This window comes from Rhamphochromis sp. 'chilingali', assembly GCF_963969265.1.
Source record: "Rhamphochromis sp. 'chilingali' genome assembly, chromosome: 8".
Lineage (NCBI taxonomy): Eukaryota > Metazoa > Chordata > Actinopteri > Cichliformes > Cichlidae > Rhamphochromis > Rhamphochromis sp. 'chilingali'.
The window spans coordinates 8,102,782-8,123,386 of NC_137935.1; the positions used below are offsets into that span (position 1 = coordinate 8,102,782).

The 20,605-nt window shown below is 40.3% G+C and overlaps 2 protein-coding genes across 2 annotated transcripts; both read right to left on the reverse strand.

Moving 5' to 3' along the window:
- Nucleotides 1-4,794: 4,794 nt before the first annotated feature.
- Nucleotides 4,795-6,947, reverse strand: fam181b (family with sequence similarity 181 member B; the record flags this gene model as incomplete). The annotated part of the gene is given in 3 exon segments (XM_080888919.1): nt 4,795-6,844; nt 6,847-6,914; nt 6,916-6,947. Coding segments are annotated over 3 exon segments (1,230 nt in total). The 3' UTR covers nt 4,795-5,714.
- A 3,266-nt stretch (nt 6,948-10,213) lies between these two features.
- prcp (prolylcarboxypeptidase (angiotensinase C)) lies at nt 10,214-20,330 on the reverse strand. Its single transcript, XM_080888199.1, has 9 exons — nt 19,525-20,330; nt 16,431-16,571; nt 16,248-16,349; nt 15,805-15,986; nt 15,229-15,386; nt 13,701-13,873; nt 11,745-11,912; nt 11,442-11,629; nt 10,214-11,074 (listed from the first exon to the last, which is right to left on the reverse strand). The coding sequence occupies exons 1-9, from the start codon at nt 19,696-19,698 to the stop codon at nt 10,852-10,854; spliced, it is 1,509 nt and encodes a 502-aa protein (XP_080744325.1). The 5' UTR covers nt 19,699-20,330; the 3' UTR covers nt 10,214-10,851.
- Nucleotides 20,331-20,605: the final 275 nt, after the last annotated feature.

A 20,605-nucleotide genomic window follows, 5' to 3' on the forward strand; every position in this document is an offset into this window, starting at 1 on the left:
TGTGCTCTAAGGTGTTGGACACAAGCACAAATGGACTGCATTTCAGAGTAAAAACTGAACATGGCTGCAGGGTAAGTGACAACTTGCAGAGTCTCACAGCTAATTCTGTTAATTTTGCAATTGTGCCAATTATAACGAGTGGTCTTTTTATTGCTGAGAAGCTCTGAGTATTAATAACAAGGCCACAGAGGAATTACCTACTATTACTAAATAACTTTATAGCTGTAATCACATTTTGACCACCAGATATTGGTCATTGTGCCAAATCGGTTTGTCACTCCTGCTTTGTGCTGATGTCTGGATTTCAAATTGCCCCAAAAGACGATAATTAAGCATGAAAATGTTTCATTAACATTAGTTTAAACAGTGTTGTTTCTGTTTTGCTTGTCTTTTCCCCTTTGTTAGGAAGTAACAGAACATGTAGAGCCAGCCCATCAGGTAAACAATGTTAGTAAAGACACTTCACAGCTCATGCCGTTGCTGTATCTACATGGAATTTTATTTACACAGAGCTACTGAACATCGACTGCCACCTCAATTCATTATCATACAGTTAACACCAACCTCTGCCGCACAGTGCTGGAGAACATCAGAGAAATAAAACAAACAGACAAATAAATAAATAACCAATTGTGATTTGTTTTATCTGGGAACACTCGGGTGAGGCAACACACAGAGTCTAGTTGCTTTGGACAGCTGTTTTAAAAGCAACATAGCTAATTGTTTGTACGTTTGAAGCTATCTTTATTCTAGCTGCTGCCCTGCTGTCTGTCTTTGAAGTCATTCGGAGCAATCGTACATCAATTTCAAGTGAATGTCTTATTTAGTTTATAAAGGAGTCTGTATTTCTCCTCATTAAGAGCAATTACAGCAGTTATCAAACTTTGCGTTTATTCCTGTTAACGGTGCATGGGCATGCTTTTTACCCGGAGGAAAATGATGAGATGGCTACGGGAATATGCCAAACCTGTCAAAATGTGTTTGGCGTATTTGGAAATGGCTAATGACCGTGTCTCCTGAGGTGGTGTTGGAGTAGCCCAGCAGTTACACCCTGCTGCTTCTCCCGTTTGCAATTATCAAGGACAGGAAATTAAGAAAGTTTGGGAAGCTAGTACACAGCAGGGAGCATTTGCCCAGTTTGGGTTATAAAATAACAATGTGGTGCTGTTGTTCACATTGTCAAAGATTTGGCGCAGAAGTAAAACTGATGAGTCTTGACCCATCAAGCAGAGTATGTGGTAGGACAACGTCAAGAAGGTTTTCTTGATATCCAGTTAGTAAAAAATCTAAAGTACATCCACATCTGTTTTTTCTTTTTTCTTTCAACCTGTCATCCTTTGCTTTTAATAGTGACTGAAATACAGGAGCAGAAACTGACGCAACAAGGGTGACATCAGTAAGTGTTTACTGACCACAAACACATACCTTGAATAATTCAGGGGGCCAAGAGCTGGACAGGCCCTTGGAAAATACCCAGGATATTCATTGTATTAAAGCTTCTGTTTAGCTGTTGTCAAGAGCCACAAAATCTCTAGCTGTGACTCTGATGGAGCGTGACCAACTATGAGTGGGGAAACCTGAGGAAATTGCTTGGCTAAAACATGCTATGGATACTTAGCTCCCCCAAGCGTGACCCGACTTAGATGGATGGATGGGTTGTTCAATGTGAAAGGGACTCAACAAGTAACACACACGCACATAGACGTGTATGTGTGTGTGTGTATATATGGAGTTAATCAGTAGTGCAATATTTTGTGTTTATTCTGTGGTAATTATTAAGACATGAGAAAAAACACCAAGCCATAATTGCATTTACTAAAGTGACGCTATCATTTAGCTTTTCTGCAGCCTCTTGACAGCTCAGGTTTTAAGTGAAAGGTCAAAACAGCAGCAGCAGATATCAAAATCTGTCATCTGAGCAGGGAGTTGATTTTTGATTGATATTTATCAGTGTGAGAGTTTTGTCTTTCAATATGAGTAGCATCTGCTGGCGATGAAGAATTTTGAGGCAGTATTGTCTTTAATCTAGCCAGGACTTTTGTCAGCTGCACAGCTTGCAATTGTTATCACACTGACAAAAACACAGAGATGTAAGCAAGCATACCCACAACACCCTCGAGGTAGAAAACAGTGCGTCAGAGCTACTGAAAATGAATGCAGACTTAAATGGAAAGCGGTGAGACATGACATGCATATGGAAATAAATATACTGTGCTGAAAGCAAACCACTGTTTTGTTTAATCTTACAACATGGACAAAAAGGGGGTCAGGCAGGGATTTCCCATGAGTTAAAATGAATGTTAACTGATCACTTGTCTTTTCGGTAGATATATATTCATTTGTTTTTATTTGCATAAACACTAGTTACCCTCTATTTCTTGATTGACACTCCTCGTATGTGTACGTAAACCTGTTTCTGATTGTAATTCTAACTGCTCCCGCCGGTTGAGCACTTGCAAAATAAGATGTGAGAACTGCAGGGCGTACTGTGAAGAGATCTCTCAGCACTGACCTTGTTTACAATCCTTAAAGAACTTGCAGCATGATGCCCTTGAAAAGATGGGAAGCAGCCTACAACATGCTTTGTGATAAAATAGCATTTCCAAATTTAAGGATTCAAAGTTCAGTTTGTTGCAGGCAAAAGATCTATTTGAAGACTTAGAAAGGAAATCTTTGGAAGAATGAATACATCAGTGGCTCTCTGTACTGGTAATAGAAAGGCACTTGTTGACATTGAAATATAGAGGGGCTTTTAAAGATATAGTACTTTGCATTTGAGAGAAATGTCAAATAAATATGTAATATTTACAAGCAAATAGGGTATAACCTGATACGAGGAGCGATTCTCAGTTAATTTCATCTAGCATTTTTTTTTACATAATTTGTAAAACTTAAAATTATTTTAAGATAACGGTGATGCTTCAGCAACCTACATGGAAAGTCTTACTATTACAGTATTTATTTGCCCTCAGTTGTAAACATGCAATGGTTATTCTGTGAGTGACAAAAGTTGTCATGGAGAGGGGTAAAAAAGGCTCGTGAATATCATCTTCCACAGTGCTTTCAGCCTTGTGGTGTTAACAAGACACGAGGACAAGCTGTGAAAGGTCAGTGAGAGGGCAAACATGGAAGTAGATTCTCAATTTCCAGTGTTGCACAGACGTTATTGTGCACACTGGAAATTGAACTTCTGCAGTAGGGTTTTCTTCAATACAGATTCTGTTGAGTTCATATGTGTGCATGCACTTGACATTATGAGCTCCTGTATTTTTGTTTTTCCTTTTTGCATCAAAGGACCTCACACGCCATGCTAGATAATCTGCTGATTGTTATTTCGTTTACCAAGATATCTGCCTCTTGGTATTCAGGTCAGAACTAACACAGATCTTGTTAATCCCTTTGACAAACATTGCTACTCCTGTGTGCCACAAATGAAAGCGAGGCTTTCAGCAGTGGCTCCATCATCAGCGGGGTCTAATCTGAATGTATCAGTTGATGTTAACTCAGAGACAGAAAATCCATATGCCTTCTGTGAGCATAGTTTGCTGTATTGCAAGTTGCCAGATATTGTTTTTCCCCACATATGGCAGGGGGTAATGTTGACCAGTTTCCAATAAACCTAACTGGCAGGAGGTAAAACAAAAGACTGGCAGACAATGTTAGCTTCATAGCAGAGGGTGCATTACAATGGATATATGCACCATAATTGTTTATGCTTACAGCATCTTATTGGTGGTTCATTTTATGAGCAGGTGTGTGCAGAACAACTCAGCATAAGAGGCTAGAATTACATTCATAATGCCATATATCATTGGTGTCTGGATGGGAGTGGTGGACACTGGGTTTTCAACAGAACAATACTGCCATCTAGCGCAATTGCTAAATACCTGCTTACAGACCGAAGACATATTTTTGATTTTGAAAATTGAGAAAATGAGTCCACTGTGGTCAGTAAACTGGGGTTAATTGTGTCCAAACCTTGTACTCGATCTAAGCTGCCAAGAGGTGAATATCTTTTACATGTGTGTACATGTAAAGAGTGTGACAGAGACCAAAGCTGAGACAGATTGTGCATGGTTACTGAAGTAAAAATAAATCAGTAATTGTGCTTAAAAAATATGGGGGGAAAATGAGTAAAGAAAAAAGTTTAAGAACTTTCCTTGACTTCAAATTCATCTCTCGCCTTGCACTGAAATGCCTCAATGTCACGGCAAAACTTTTATTGGGTCCTCGAAAACAATCTTGAGTAATTGCAGTTCTGTCTCTAGTATTTGTGACCCCAGAACAACAAGGATGTTCAAGTTCTATTAAAGAACGCTCAGGTTTGCAGACCCTAGAGTTCCGCTATGGTTTACAGGACCCTCGAAGTCACCATTTTTCATGACACAATTTCATATTAAATCTTGTTTGTTTTTTTTCAACCCCTGTCATTTCATGCAGACTCTAGGGTGATACTTCAAGACAAATGTCTGGGCCGGGATGAGGTTCGATGTTAGAATGCAAATGAATGAACCTTTAGCAGCCAGCAGAGGGGGTTAACGCTGTATACCATTAAGAGGATTCTGGCATTCAAATCTCCAGAGACCTCCTTTGCAAAGGTTATGCTTTAAAGGGTTTCAAGATTAAATCGCCAGTCAACTTGAACTAAACATATGGGCAAAATGACAATATTTAGATATTTTTCCACCTAATGTTCCAGTGCAGTGGTAGTGCAAAGTAATCAATGTTACATGTTTAGTAATTGTGTTAACTTCAAAATCACAAAGGTAAAGTGAAGCTTTTCATAGGTTTTATTATTTTCTGTCAACAAAATGTAGCACATAGTTTTTCCAAGCATCTGCCCCAGAAGAATTGTAAAAATGCACCATGCAGCAAAGTGTGTGTATTTTTATACAGATTAACTCTGTTATATTTTACAAACATACATCTTCAGTCATGGACGTTTTCTGCTTTGTATCCTCATTTCTTCATGATAATTAAACCTCCCCTTCCACAATGAGCACAACCAGACACAGTAATAAAGGCCAGCTTTATTTCCTCTTATTACAATAGCTAGATACATTAAAGGCTTTTCCACAGACAAAAGGGCACAAGTGAAATTCTTCCAGCTGAAAATAACTTCAGAGCTATAAAACTTCATCAAGCAAACACGGCATCAGACATTACTGTTTGAAAATTAAAATTAAAATTAGTAGTCCCTTTTATGTTGCTGCACAGAAATGTTACTAGCAGGAAAAGTGCTCCATTTGTTTTGTCAAACAGTCCTATGATATATAAAAAACAAACAAAAAGAGATGCTTTGTGGACTAAACCAACAAGTATTTGTGCTGCTTGTGTGATTATTTTTGTAAAATATATAAATGTTATAATCTGTAGTCTGATTTGCACATTCTCAAGTGGACAACTTAACTAAAGCAACAGCATAGCCAGAATCAAATGCATTTTCATCGATTGCAATATAAATTGCCTGAGAGAGACGCAATCATATACATGTGTGAAGCTTTTTATCACAAGTGGAAAAACTATGAGTGAAAGAAGCACTTGGTATCCAGTTACTTTTTTTTCCGGAAGTAATTGCATGACACACTTTGTTGAGTAGGGATGATACTACGTGTTTTCCAGTTGCAACACTGCTTTCACAACAAACCTGATATGATAAACTACTGTTAAACATAATTATCTGCATATTATAAGCCAAAAGAATTGTCAGCCTCTCATAGAGATGAATAATTAGCCCTGTTATAACCACCAGTTAAATCGTAGGTGACCTGAGGTATGGGGCAGTCTGCGAAGAAGTTTGGAAAGGCTAAAGTGCACAGCGCATTGTCTTCTATGGGCCCCGTAGCACCCTCAGACTGACAGTAGACAGGAGGCTGGGCTGGGCCTGTACGCATACTCTCCCCTACTTTTTTAGAGGGTCCTGAGCAGCTAGTCCAGGGTTCCGAGTAGAGGAGGCCACCAACTAAATGATGAGTATCGTAGGAAGCTGGATCTGGCCCTCCCAACTCTGGCTGCACCCGGAGAGGCATGCCTTGATAAATATCCTGATCGCTGACCATGTTGCAGTAATCGGGCCCCAAGAGCTCAAAGAACTCTGTAGCCTCTGGATTGCCTCGCTCCAAGTCCTTCAGCGTCATTCCAGATGTTGAACTGACTTTGGAGCAATTAGCAGGCTCGGTAAAGAAAGAAGGGGGCAGGTTGCGATGCCTCAGCGGTGGTTTCTTGGGTTTTTCACCCCTTATATCCTTCACAGGGCTGAAGAGAGCTGCCAAGCTTTTGCTCTGCAAGTTGGCCTGAACACCATCACGCTTAGGTAGAGTTTTGCTCTGCAAAGTGCTTGGCTGAGTCAGTGGAGAACCCTGTCTTTTTACTGGGGCCTCTGCAGCATTTCCTGGTGTTATAATGCCAGTGCACCTTTTGATCTGCTTTTGCAGATACTTCCGGTGGTTGACTTTCCTTTTAGATTTCACTGGCTTGTCCAGAGCTAGCTTGATATTGCTGGAGGCTGAGTCTATGAAACTCAACAAATCCCTCGTCGTCTCTTTGTAGTCCTCATCATTTTCTGTCTCACCCAGGAGACTTCCATCAAGACTTTTTTCCACATCATACTCCATCACAGAGCCAGGGAAGCAGAAATTCATGAACTGAGGGTTCATGATTGCAGTCTGAACAGCCATTACTCTGTTGAGCCCAGCAGCTACACCTGTGGCATCCACTGTGATCCTTGAACCCAAAATTTCTTCACAGCATGCCCTTTTTCCTCTGATAAAAACTTGGTCCTGATGCTGCTCATGAAGTTCCTGTAAACATTCCAGAGTAGAAGTGACGCGCTCTGAGGAAAGTAAGGAGATCTTTCGGGGGGCTGGACAAATGATGTCAGAACATCAAAGAGGAGGGGCAATGGGACCGCTGGACTTAACTCTTTGCTTGTGCCCGACCACCTGCATCTAAGAGGGGTTTGTCTGAAATTCCCTGCTGAGCCGAGGACAATAACCTCTGTCAGAACTCTCCCCCTCTAGTTTAACTGTTTGTGTGTGCTCTGAACCAAAAAAGCTTTCATGAAACTCGAGGATATTACTGTTACAGTGAGAAGGGGAAAAAAACATGGTGGATAGAGTACGGAGGCAGAAATGTAATACAAAATGATCTCTGTTAGACTTAAACAACCATATCCTCCTTTGTTACGTTCATGACTATCAAACAAACTACGCTTAAACCCCCCCAAACAAAGAAAAAATGTAAATAACTTTCAAATCCTCAACTAGCCGACACCATTGTTCACACGTTCCTCTCGTCTTTCTCCAAACACTAAAATAAAAAAGGAAAAATATACTAATATTTTTGTTTCCTGTGTGGATACCCAAATAAAAATGTATTTATAATCTTAATTTTCATTTAGGCACAGGGACAAACAGCTAGCACATCACAACATTACAGTACAGGGAAAGTTTTGGGGGGTTTTTTTGTCTGTGGGAAAATCTAAGCGTCTAAACAGATGCCACTATATGGGAGAATCTTCCCAACTGCTTGCTTGTGTCTTAATCTGCTCATGGCAAAAGTTGATTTCTAGTGCATTCCCAGGCCAGTGGGAATTTCTGCCCTGGCCTGACAACTATTATGGGCTGCCTTTGACATAAAGCCCTACAGGGTCTAAATAGCCTCTATTCTTCGTGCAGCACTGAAAGGGAGCTTTGTGCCAGAGATTCATTAAATTGCACCTCACAGCCCCTTCGTAAAATGGGTCTCAATAATGAACAGTCGATTTAACTAGAAAAGCTGCCGGAGCTGTTAAATTAAAGGGGAATAAAGTGCAGTTCAGGCTTAGTGTGCCAGAAGAAATGTTGACCTTAAGAAATCCTGGGTATGAAACTTCTGTTGTAAACAATAACGTATTTACAGGAAGTTTCTTGGCCAGCAGTGAATACAATGGAGGATGTGTCCAAGAGCCAGATTGTTAAGTTGCCAGCACTTATCAGAATTTAAGTGGAATTTATTTTTTTTTGGAGTGATCAAATTGGCAGCCACTTTTTCACCCTGCTTATATTTTTCAGTATTTCGGTTTACAAGGCAATGCAGCAGTTTCTATCTGGCACATCCTTGAATCACTTTAAAGCTTCATTAATTATTTGAAGTGATGCTGAGGCGCATAACTGAAAAGGTAACAAGTGAAGATCCTTCCTCTTTCAGAAGATCCATTTGAGGTGAAGCGGTGACTCATTAGGGTTTTTGAGACATGAAAAAGTCTAAAGTGGTGGCAAATTCTTTCTTATGGTAATTCCAGGGAGAAAAGGGCCAGTGATACTGATAGCACTAATTATCTGTAGCCACACAACACAAATCAAGAAGAAAAAAATATTAGAACAGCAGGTGGATACAAAACAAAGACTATCTTACTTGTTATACAACTGCCAACTATGTGAAAAAAAACAAGAACTTGTGAAGTGCATGAGCAATTTCATCCGTTTCCATAAATCTTTCAAAATAAATGTCCAAAAAAGTTTACATTTATCTTAAAAACAGGGGGGAAACAGCTGCAGCCTTATCAGGGCATCACATGCATTCAGTGCAGGGGCTTTTAATGCCTGCCCAAACCGATTTTGTCTCCTCTCTTTGCTAACGGCACAGTTTTGGCAAAGTGACATCATCACAGTCATGGCAGCTATATCCCCCTTTTTTTCCAAGTCGGGGGGTCTTGGCTTTTGTGCTGGTGGGTCATTCACATGACAGAGCCTGACGCACAGATCCCGGAAACAAGTTTCTATTGTTGAATAAAGGCTGAGAGGGTGAGAGGGGATGGGGCTGGAGCAGAGCAGCTCAAAAAGTTTTGTGTGTGTGTGTGTGTGTGTGTGTGTGTGTGTGTGTGTGTGTGTGTGTGTGTGTGTGTGTGTGTGTGTGTGTGTGTGTCCTTTAATATACCAAGATTTAGAGACAAATTATTAAACCACTGAACTTTAATACGGGAGGAAGATAAATTTCCTAAAACACACAAGTTGTTCCGTATTGCTGAGATATTGTTAAACATTACCACCACACCCTCTGGGCTTCTGGGAATTTACTTATTCAGCAGCACCCAACCCCAAGGGAGTGAGCTGCTCACTACAACGTGATGTGACATGCACAGGCTTAATCTCTTCCTACTGGTGTGTGGTCCCTGTCTGAGCAGGGACATAGTCAGAATTTGGGGTTGACTGAATACTTAAAACAGCTCTGATTGATGGCCAGTGTCAGAGACGTAGAAAATGCTGGCAAAATTAATGACCCCTCAAAGTCCTGAGAAAGGTTTAAGGAGAGCATTTAGTGGCCGAGACCCCATCCTCCCCCATGTTTAGCCATGTTTCTTTCTACCGAGGCGTCTGAAATTCAGTCAAGCCTGTGACAAAACACTGAAAAGTCAGGCTTTGTGTCTCCTGGTTGAAAATCAACCCACATACCAGTCCAGGACATGTTTCCCATCTGCATCACAAGGTCATGTCATGTCAGGGGCTTCTGCTTTAAAAGAAGAGGTTTTAAAAAAAAAAAGTATTGGAGAGAGTAGTTCAAAGAAAATTACAAAGCAGGATGACATGTTTTCATTAGCGGCGGTGGAGTTTAGTCTTAGTTCTTTCATGACATTTGAGTCTTTTATCTTGACATTTTAAAAAAAAAGAAGAAAGTAAAAAGCCAGTTCACAGAACTACAGAAAGCTTCTTGGGATCCCAACTGATTCCTGCAACTACTCACCGCCTCACTCTTAACCTTCCATCAACCTTTCTCAACTACTCTGGCACCACAGGAATTGTATTAATAATATTACTTGCAGGGGGGACAAACCAGAGTCTACAGGCTGCCTTGGTGCCACAATTTAGTGCTTTAATGGCAGCCAGTGAATTAATGCGTGTCGAGGGGAATCCCACAGGTTGGTCTGCAGGGGTAAGGTCAGCAGGCAAAACTGCAATAATCTCCCACCACTCACTTTATTGGCCTCCTCCGATTGGGTTTTTATTAAATCTCAAGCACGTGCAATTGTTCTTGAGAGCTGGAAATGAAAGTTAAAGTCCCCAGTCTATCTAAAATATGACAAAGGGTGTGCTCAGCAACAGCACATCTGTAAGTGCTCAAAACATAATATGAAGGCTTAGACGACAGTAAACCTGGAGCTTTTTAATCGGTTTCATTAGAAGCAGTGTTATTTGGGAATTCAAGCGTATTGAGAAAATGATAAAATGCATGGAAGGCAGTGTCCTCCTGTGAACAGCAAACAGATTAAGCTTCATATTACACCAAGTGCAGTGAAAGCCTTCAAAAATGCATTGCCTTTGTATTTGGTGCCAAAATTTTCCTCTGAGACTTTTTAATCTGCATATTACAATAACTTTAAGAGATGCCTGAATAATAACCACAGCTAACTGACAAGCGTGACAAAAAACAAACAAACAGAAACTCTAAATTTGCAATAAACTTGCAATAAATTCCAAAAGAGGAAATTATTTTTAGAAAACTTTACATGAAAGACAAAATGAGAATGATGCAGCTTTTTGATGATTAGGATGATAATGCGATTGCAGAAATAAAGAACCAAAATGTATTTACCCTGCAGCTTTATTTTCAACAGTTTGTACATGACAAACAGGTCAATTGTTTTTGCAGCAACATCAGTACATTTTGTCATCAAGCCCTTCAGATTTTAATGTTTGACCCAAAGAAGCGGAGTGTTTCTAAATTGGTCAGAGAAAAAACAAACTTTGGCATCGTGATAGATAAAGCACCGAGAAAATACCCCACAAAACAATCAAAAACGTGTCGCACAATTTAAAGCTAAATCTTGGACATCATGAATATCCTCGTTGGGTAGAACTGTGCTGCTTTTGGAGACTAGCCGGTTGGTGCAGCTCTATGTGTCTTTTTAGCCTTCTTGATCCACTCCTGAAAATACTTCACCTCTAACGCCCGGGCAGCACGGACTGAAGGTGGATCAAGGTCATTGCTGTAGCGGAGGTCTAAGTGGTGGGCTCCATCGGGAATCATAATGGAAACCAGAGAATGTGAGATGTTGGAAGTCACTCCACCAGATGACCATGGATCGAGTCCTCCATTACTGAAATGTGAAAGCAGAAACAATGTTGATAGCTAGAAATAGTTAAGCCAGGAATTTTCTGCCATGGACACATTAAAGTGTCTTTGTACTCTAATATCTGATAATTCTGTGAATGCACAAGAATACTTTGAAGTGACTGAACCAGTGGCAGTCTTATCTGTCAGTGCTGGGATTAAAGACTGACATATATATATTTTTTCAGAGCCATTTAGGTTTAACATGTATCTTCCCTGCGTGGCTACCCACATGTGGACTTACCTGCAATACAAGGCAGTCAGAATCTGCACTTAACTTACTTTTGCATCCCTAGACAAATCCCGAAATCTCAAGAAATCCCTAAATCTGGTATTTTAAAAGCAATGTTTACCTGAAGATGATGTTGCTGTGAGAGGAGATCTCTTTCCCCCCGTAGACAGTGCCTGCCCAGTCAGCCCGTGGCCTGATACCAAACATGGCTTTGCACTCATCAGAGAAGGCCTGGAAGTTCCACTCCTCTGGTTCAAACATGTCCTGCACGCCATCTGTGCACATGGGCATCACCATCTCCGTGCAGGCCTGGGGACAAGGGATTGAATACATATTCATTGTGACAGGAAAAGCTGCCCACTCACACCTGTGTGCACAGATTTATTCAGCATAACATGACTGAATCCCGCGCTGTTTTATGCACCTGGTAAAACCAGCCGAGGTAGCCAAGGCTGCTGGTTGCTGTCTGTGATGTGTTTAGACAGGGAGAGCTTCCGGTGTAGTTATAGTAAACCTTTGCTGCTTGGGCAACACCTTGCAGCAGCTGGTAGTCAGACACAGTAGAATCGAAGCTGAGGTACTTGCACACCACCTTAAAACATGTTAAAAAAGCCAAACAAGAACACAATTAATTACATTACACCATAAAAGCTTCTTAAAAAACACCCCAAAAAAACCCATCAGCACATCCAAGTTGTTTACAGGACTAAAGATTGCTTTCTTGTAGCCCATAAAGTGTTTTTCCACATAAAAAGTGGTGGCGCCTGATTTGCATATGAAATTCCCCAGAATGAACTTGAATTTATTGTTCTAATCTTGGCACTAGTGGGGAAAAAATCCATTTACTTAAAGCCAATGATCTCAAGAACTTAAAATGTAAAGGTTTTGCTGTCCTAAACTATTTTTGGTGTGACCATAGGTTGGCTTTCAGAATTAATAGCGTGAATGATCAATATTTTAGCTTTAGCTCTTGTCTGATCGCACTTTGTGTTGTTATGGTTGCAGCAGTAGAGTTGGCTGTTGTTCTGGACTCTTTGTGCAGCAGAGAAAGTGGGCTTTCTTGGTTGGAGGTTGGAGGGGAGCTGCACTAGTGTGGAGTCTGTTACTAAGGCCTTTGTCTGCAGGCTGGGGAGGAGTTGGTGGTCGATGGATGAGGAGGGCCACAGACATGTCCAACCAAAGATTTATATTGTGAAAAAAAAAAAAAACACCGCAATAGCTCTAAAGCATCTTCTCCTTACTTTTCAGATAGGATTAGGCTTATACATTCATCTCTGCCAACAGATTTCCCTCCTCTAAGCCCTCAATACCCCGTTCTCACACTCACTCAGATAATCACATTAGCTTTGTCATTAAAAAAGCTCCTCTTTGCACCCACTGCCTAAACCGCTTAAACCACCCATAGGGGTCGCATACATTAAAGGCAAAGAGCCAAAACAACTCCAAATGGCCATTTAGTGTTTATTTCACCTACAATGATGCTTCACAGTCTATTCATTGGCCAAATGGTAAATAACGAAAAATGCCCCACAAGAGAAGTATGCGCGGACCACTCCCAAGGGTATGAACCGCCGCAAACACAGAGTCGGGGGTCAGCAGTGGAGCTTGGTTTATACACGTGACGTGCCAAGGTGACTGGTAGAATACACTTCACTCAAGTCAATCAGCCTCGGGAAAACAGCCGCTGTAATGTCACAAGCTCTTTTACATTAAAACAAATGGCATTTTTTGTCATGTCAACAACACCGCGCGATTAAATAAATAAATAAATACGATGCATTTTTCTTACTGTTAAAGCAATTATTCTTCCCCATCAAGAGTCTTGTTAAGTATTTTTTACAACCCCATTTAAAGGGGACCAGTGAACTTTTGTTCAATGGCCTCACGAGCTGCACTGGGCAAATGACCTCTTTCTGTAGTGCCATGTGAGCGTCCTAACAGGAACACCTCAGAGATCTGACGGAGTGTGCAAATGAAAGCACTATTGGTGCGACAGAAGAAAAGAATAGCGGCTTACTTGTAGCTGCTCATCTAAAGAATACTTTAAATCTAAAAGAAACAAGATCCTTATGAATATTAATGAAGTTACTTGACAGCTGTTGTAAACAAAAGCCTGGAAGACCACAACAAACACTTGTATCACAATCGGCTGAATCGCACATTCATTTCAATTAAGGGCAGGCTGTTGGGCTAAATTAGGCGCTTAACCAAAGACAAACACAATTCAAAGGTGCAATAAAGTAAAAACCATTTGTCATATAAAGGGATAGATAATATAGAGCTTAACCAAAGCCTTTATTTAATTTTGTGACAAATTTAAATAGTGATAACTAGAATACTAATTTGGATCTCAGAGTGTTTTACAGGAGGGTGCTTTTACCTGGATGGGCCAGCGAGGCAGCGGCTGGAGGAAATTAGCTTCATATGGGTAGTCCACCATTGCCAGATTCACCCAGGTCTCTTGAAGCCAACTCTTGAAGGTGAGGACATCATTTTTGTTTTTAAGAGGGGCACACAAACTGAATTCTTCTGACAGCCACTGAAGACCGGACGCTTGAGTAAACAGAGAAAAAAAATCTCAATAACTCTGACTGAGAACCTTCACAGACAATTACGGCATTAGCTCAATAACTCTTCTAATGTGAATGATACTGTTCATTTCACTACTGCATTAACGACACTGGCGTATACTAAAATGAGACAAAATATCTAAGAAAATATCCATCAGTTTAAAGTCAAATCTTGGTTTACTTGACAGATTGGAGACTCATGTAGTCAAATATTATTTAAAATAGGCACAAAAAGCCTCATTATCATACCGTACTGTGAAGAAGTATTTGCCCCCTGTGGTGGGGCGTGGTCTGTGGTGCTGCCACATCCCCTTCCTGATTTCTTAGGTCTTCGTGTATTTGTTACAATAAATGTTTCAGATCGTCAAACAAATACTAGACAAAGATAACCTTAGTAAATAATACATTTAATTTTTAAGTGATGATTTAAATTCTTAAGGGAATAAAAAGCTATGAACAGCTATGAAGCTATAAACCTACCAGGCCTTATGTAAAATCACAAAATAACTGTCATTAATTACATTTTCTGGCACGCTGTTCAATTTCACTAGCCTCACCAAGTCCTGCCAGATGAACTATGAATTTCGCTTTCTACCAGAAAATCCTAAAGGAGAATGTGCAGCCATTGGTTCACGTCCTGAAGCTCAAGCACACTCAGGTTATGGAGCAGGACAATAGTCCAAATTACACCAGTGAGTCCACCTCTGAAGGGCCAGTCAAAATCCAATTGAGATGCTTTGGCGTGACTTTAAAAATCCTCCAGTGTTGCTGAATTAAAACAATTCTTCACAGAAGAGTGGACCAAAATTCCTCCTGTAAGTTATCACAAAAGTGTGATTGTAGTCCTTGCTGCCAATGGTGACACAACCAGTTATTAGATTTAGGGGGCAAATATTAAACCTAACTTAGAGAGAGCGAAATCAGGAAGGGGGTACATACTTTTTCACAGCACTGCATTCATAGCTGTGAGGTAAACGTAACCACTTAAAAAATCATTTTCGGTGGAACTCAAAGTGTTTTCAGTCAGTGAGACATTTGCTTGGGGACTGATATAAGAAAAAAAAGAAAAAAAAAAAACGGCAGCCAAAATTCACACAATAGACCAACCATCATCCATCTGTCTGCTGGGGTTAACTGGTGATTCTAAATTGATTGTAGGTGTGAGTAGGTGTGCAAATAGCCATCTCTCTCTGTGACAGCCCTGCGACAGAGTAGTGACATGTCCAGGGTGTAGCCAAACCTCTGACCCTATGACAGCTGGAAAAGGCTCTAGCACACCCACGACCCTTAACTGGGTTGAAGAAAATGGATGTTTGGATATTTCTGACAGCAACTTACCTGAGGAAGAAACATTATTTACAGCCTTCCACGACTTTCTGATGTTTGCATCGCAGTTAATGCCACTTTTGGCAAAGTCTTGTGTTACTGTTTTGTAAAAGTCTCCACATGGCACCATACCAGGGAACTGCCATATTGGTGCAGAGGATGCCAGCGCTCTGAAATAGAAGAGGAAGCAAAATCTTTTTTTTTTCTTCTTCCAAATGACTCAAACTGCATATTCACACTCATCCTTAATATTCAGTCTTCACTGTATTTGTGAATATGTTTGCTGGGGGAAAATGGCAATTACAAAAAGGTAAAGAAGTCAAAAGAATGATAAGTCAGGCTCTGCTGCCTAATGTCTTACACACAGCAGACTGCACAGATTAATCATGCTAGCTCAAATAAACATCTGGTGTTAGACATTTGGGAGATGAAGGCAAAACCCATTGAACATGCACTCTGTCTAAAGAATTCTCCCTTTACCTTCCTCTGATAGGTTGAAACAACGCCACAGTTAACATTCATATGATGTATTGGGTACTGAATCAAATTTTTATTTAATGTTTCCTAATAACAGAAATAACATATTACCCAACAACTACATGGGGGTATTTCATCCTGAACCAGGCAGAGAGCATTCCTCCATAGGATCCTCCAACAGCGATGACGGGGCTGTGCTGAGCACCAGGTAGAGTACCCTTAAGGTTCTGAATTAGTACTGCAAAATCTGCTAGGGCTTGCTCTGAGGTCAGGTAGTTGAGATGTTTGCTGTCCTGCACATGCAAACAAATAACAACTGAAGTAATGTTCAAAATGAAGTGCCAGCACTGGATATGAGAATTTGTTTCAGCTCATACCCCAGTTTTTAGAAAAAAATGTGTTTGTGACTGCAGAATTATCTACTTCAATTCTTGTTAATGCTGTATTGAAATTATTGGCTTAGAGCCCTGAAAGGAGAAAAATTATGCAACCTTACATATTTAATCAGATTTTAATTAGACTTAGTGCGCGCGTGACTCTGCAGATTCGCTTACACTGTAAGAGTCTTGTCCAAATGGCAGGGACTCTCCATAGTAACGATGTTCTGCAAAAACCAGCATGGCACCTAACTCCTCCGCAATTTCCCACATGAAGCCCTAAAGAGAAAACAACAGGTGCTGAATTAGACTGAGGATTATGCGCAACGCAAATACACTAGAGAACACCTGGGTATTTACAGTGTTGTTGCAGAACCAGGTTATGTCGCCTTCATTTCCAGTATAGAACAAAATAGGTCCTCCAGGCTGCTGCCAGTATTTGTCAGACAGAAGGTATCTCTGTTTGAAGGTGCCATCCTCAAGGAATCCAAAATGGTCAATCTGTGACAATTTTAAAAAGAAAGCAAATAAAATAATCACAATCACAAATAAGATAATCACAAGCATCTGTACTTGGCAACTGTGCGAGAAGCATCTTGAAAAGAGCACCATGAGGTATAGACGGAAACTAGGAAAATATGAAAATAGTGATTAGCATTCAAAGTGGTTTTAAATTGGTAATTTGATCCACAAACTGGCAAAAGAAAACCTTTGGGGGATTGGTCACACTTGTCATCAGACTAAAATGATGGGGATGCAGTCCAGTGAGCAGAGCCTGCTTTGGGGTAGGTGTAATCACTGGATACCTGGCTGTGTGCCAGCTATGATGTTTGGAAATGACAGCTCTGAGGTTGGATTCTGGGGTAATTAGCCCCAATTTGTATTTAAAAATGCTGGAGCCACTTTAAGCGATGCTGCATTAGTTCCACTTAAGATGAGCTCTGAAATATCCTTTCATAAAACCTCAGGGATTCTGGGATATCTTCTCCTTTCAACCATATTTCCTGTATTCTTTATTAAACAAAGGCAGAAAGAAACCAACAACTTCACAGAGAAGACGGCCCCATGAGGCTACTGAGTCGTCCAACCCTTTAAACAGCCCCCCATTCTTACATACAAAATGTTTCGGTTTTGTTTTTCCCCTCGTTCTCGCTCTGTTCCCTCCTCGTTGGATACAAAGGAGGCAGCAATTTTATGAGCCAATGACAGCAAAAAGATTCTGGGGCCACAATGTGTTCATTCAACCCACGACTCCTTCACACTTGGCAGTGCTTTAAGTGTGAGGGGATCATGAGACAGTTAGTTTAAAGGAAAGGTTCAGCAGCTTGGCAGGAAGGTAGTAGTCAGTAGTATTGTGCAACTGAAGTGTAATGTTAGACTTTTTTGGTAAAAGCATTTGAGTTACCTTGTGAGTTTTCATTTATTCCTGCTTTTCTTTTATAAAAGTTACATGTCAATCTCATGTAATGCAGAAAAACCCCCATAAAGAACTGCTCTCTAAATGGCAAAACTAAAGTGGCTGTATATATTAAGACCAAAAGAACCCCTGGTGAGTACTGTATCAATTGCACCCACTCAGTATGCACATCACAAAGCCTATGAGACTGGTTTCATAAGAGAACCCCACCCTGGTAAGTAGTGCCACCATGTGGTGCGACCAAGCAGCAACTTGTTTTTTTGAATTAAAATTCAAACCATGTGCCGCACATCTATGAGATCGCTATGTTAACAACTTGACAAGACAGGAGGCTGCATCTGTTGTCCGGCAAATGGAGACATGAGGGAAACAACTTAAGAACAAGCTCCGCTAAGGTTCATCAAAAGGATGCTAAATGACATTTCCATTCATTGTCTAACGGCAGACTGCAGTCCAGAGGATTTCCTGATGATGAATGCTGGTGCTCTCTTCACATCAAGTTTCAAAGAAAAGGGAATAAAAATCAGCATGGCTTGTTTCTTGTTTCTTGATGTTTCTTTTGTGCTAAAAGAGACTAGCTGCTAGTACTAAAAAGTGGTTTACAGTAAACGGATTTCATTTCTCCTATTTGTCCAGAAGAAGCATACAATCTCTTGTTGCTTGGCTAAATAACCCACATCAGACGGGACAGTGGGTGTCAGAAAGGAGGAAATGGCCCTTATCTTCTTGTCAGCTCGGCTGATTACACAGGATGCTGTGGGTGGGAAGAGGTGTGGAGCATTGTCCTCTAACCCAAACACTCTTTAGCACAGACACATTATTTACAGTGTGTACCTACTACTTATTAATACATCTACAAATTTTCTTCTTAGTCTACATGTAGATCATGTTCTTGGCTAACTGGTTGGTTCATTGTTTTATTAAATATTAAAAATACCCACACTAATGTTCACTGTAACAATTCCCTAAAGAATAAAGTGACATCACTACTTTCCTATGTTTTTAGCAATTCATAAAAAGAGGATTTAATTTACTATATTATAAAGCAAACAGTCACATCTGAGAGCCTAGCCATGGCCATTTTTTCTTACGTATTTAAAAATTGCCACAACACTCAAAACTTTTATCAGTATTGTAACTTTCTTATATGGGTTTTGGAATGGGTTTAACTAACTGTCATCCTATTGTAAATATAACCTCATTAAATAGGGGTAAGCACATATGAAACAATTATAATTTGTATTACGTTTGTGTAGCATCTAATAATCAGTGTATCAAAGTATTTGTTTTATGGTCAATAGCGAACAAGTCATAATGATTCTGACTAATCAGAGCACCAAATTGTCCAATACTATTCAGAGGTTTAGCTTCCATAGCCTGACTACAAGGGCAGGAGAATGAGACAAGCAACCTGATGGTTGTTGTGTAGCACTGCATACCTGCTAAATGTAACCTTAATCTCTATAAAGTAAATAGTGGGAACATGTAAAAGCTGAGTGAAGATCTTTCAACCCCCCCTGAGGTAAAATGTTTCACATTCACTGAGCCCTAGAGACCTCTTTAGGCAGGGAGCCAGGAAGGATAGTTACAGATCTGCTGGCAGGAACAGAGCCAATTGTGATTTGGTTTTCCCTTCACTACAGGAAGCCAGATGAAAACACCTATTGTCTGCAAACACAACACATGGACCTTATAGAATTAAGTGCAGTGGGAATTTTAGAAAGAGCAAGTGGTACGATTATTTGCACACTAAACAATCAAGTAACATACTGTAGTGGCATAAAAAGGTGGTCAATGAGAGTAAGCATCATTTGATGAGGTTGTTTGTTTGTTTGTTTTTAGAAAACTTTGCTTTATCTACAAAGCAGTGGGATCATTTCTCTTTTGCACCATTAAATCCACTCCCAATAAGGCACAATTTGTGTATTTCATGGGGAAGTGAAAGATAAAGAAGTGAAAGAGGAACACAACAGTGTAAAATTGGACAAATAGGTATAAAATAAGACAAAAGGTACATTTTGATCAATTTAAACTCACCTTCTGATCAAAGTAAAATGTTTTATAGCTGACTGGAGGCTCAGTGGAGTAAGGCAGCCCACCCAGCCTGGTAAAAAGTTGCGTTTTGAGAGCGGTCACGTGTAAACAGACAAAACACAACGTTAGGATGCAGGTAGCTGCGGCTCTGTCCAAAACCTTCTCTCCAGTCCTCATTGCTGTAACTGTCACACTCAGCGCACAACAAACTGGTCTTCAGCGCATGATTAACGGGGTTCCATGAGCTGTGTGTCTGTGCCTGCAGTGGGATAATTGAGGAAGACTTGTCCCGATAAAGAAAGGAAGTGAGACTACCCTGTCAGCAGATCCAGAGAGGTGTTGCTGTGCAGCTCGTGTCCTAAATTTAGCATCAGACTTGAGGCTGTCCGGAGATGGGCGGGAAACATCAGGTTCAAAGTCTAAAAAATGTTTTTAATAAGTTTGATTTAGCTGCAGTCAGCTCGATGTCTTGTGTTTATGGAGCAGACAGCAGATGGTTCCTACTGTAGACAGTTCGCAATGGCTGGTGGGAGTTTGAGTTCTAGTTGGTCACTCAGCGGCTGATGGTTTTAGTATACGTATAGTATAGTTTAGTATAGTTCTCAGTATACGGAATTTACACTAGAAACATTCTAGTAATAATACTACGTATATTTTCTCTCTTAAGAGAGCGTTTCAGATACCTGCCAAACATAATGCGGCTAATTAAGTCAAACATGATGATGATTCCGCACTAGGCACGCTTAAGTACCATGTGAAATTGCCGGAAATACGTCACAAAATTATGCGCTTGACTACCTATAGTTATTCCAATTTCTGAAGAAATATTAATTACTGTAATAGTGGCAAAGTACTCGTTACGTCCTCAAAGTTACGCTACATTGATGGCTACTTCCGGCCGTGCTTCGTCATAATGTCCCGACCTTAAGTTGAACTTCCGGTCGAAAGTTAAAACTAAGAATTTCAGCACTAGTAATGAAAGATACATTTAAATTCTTTAACGTCTTGATGCACGCTCAATCATCCAGGTAAGAAAATCCCTAAAAGTTGATTCTGTGCATCTGGACGTAGAAACATTTCATTA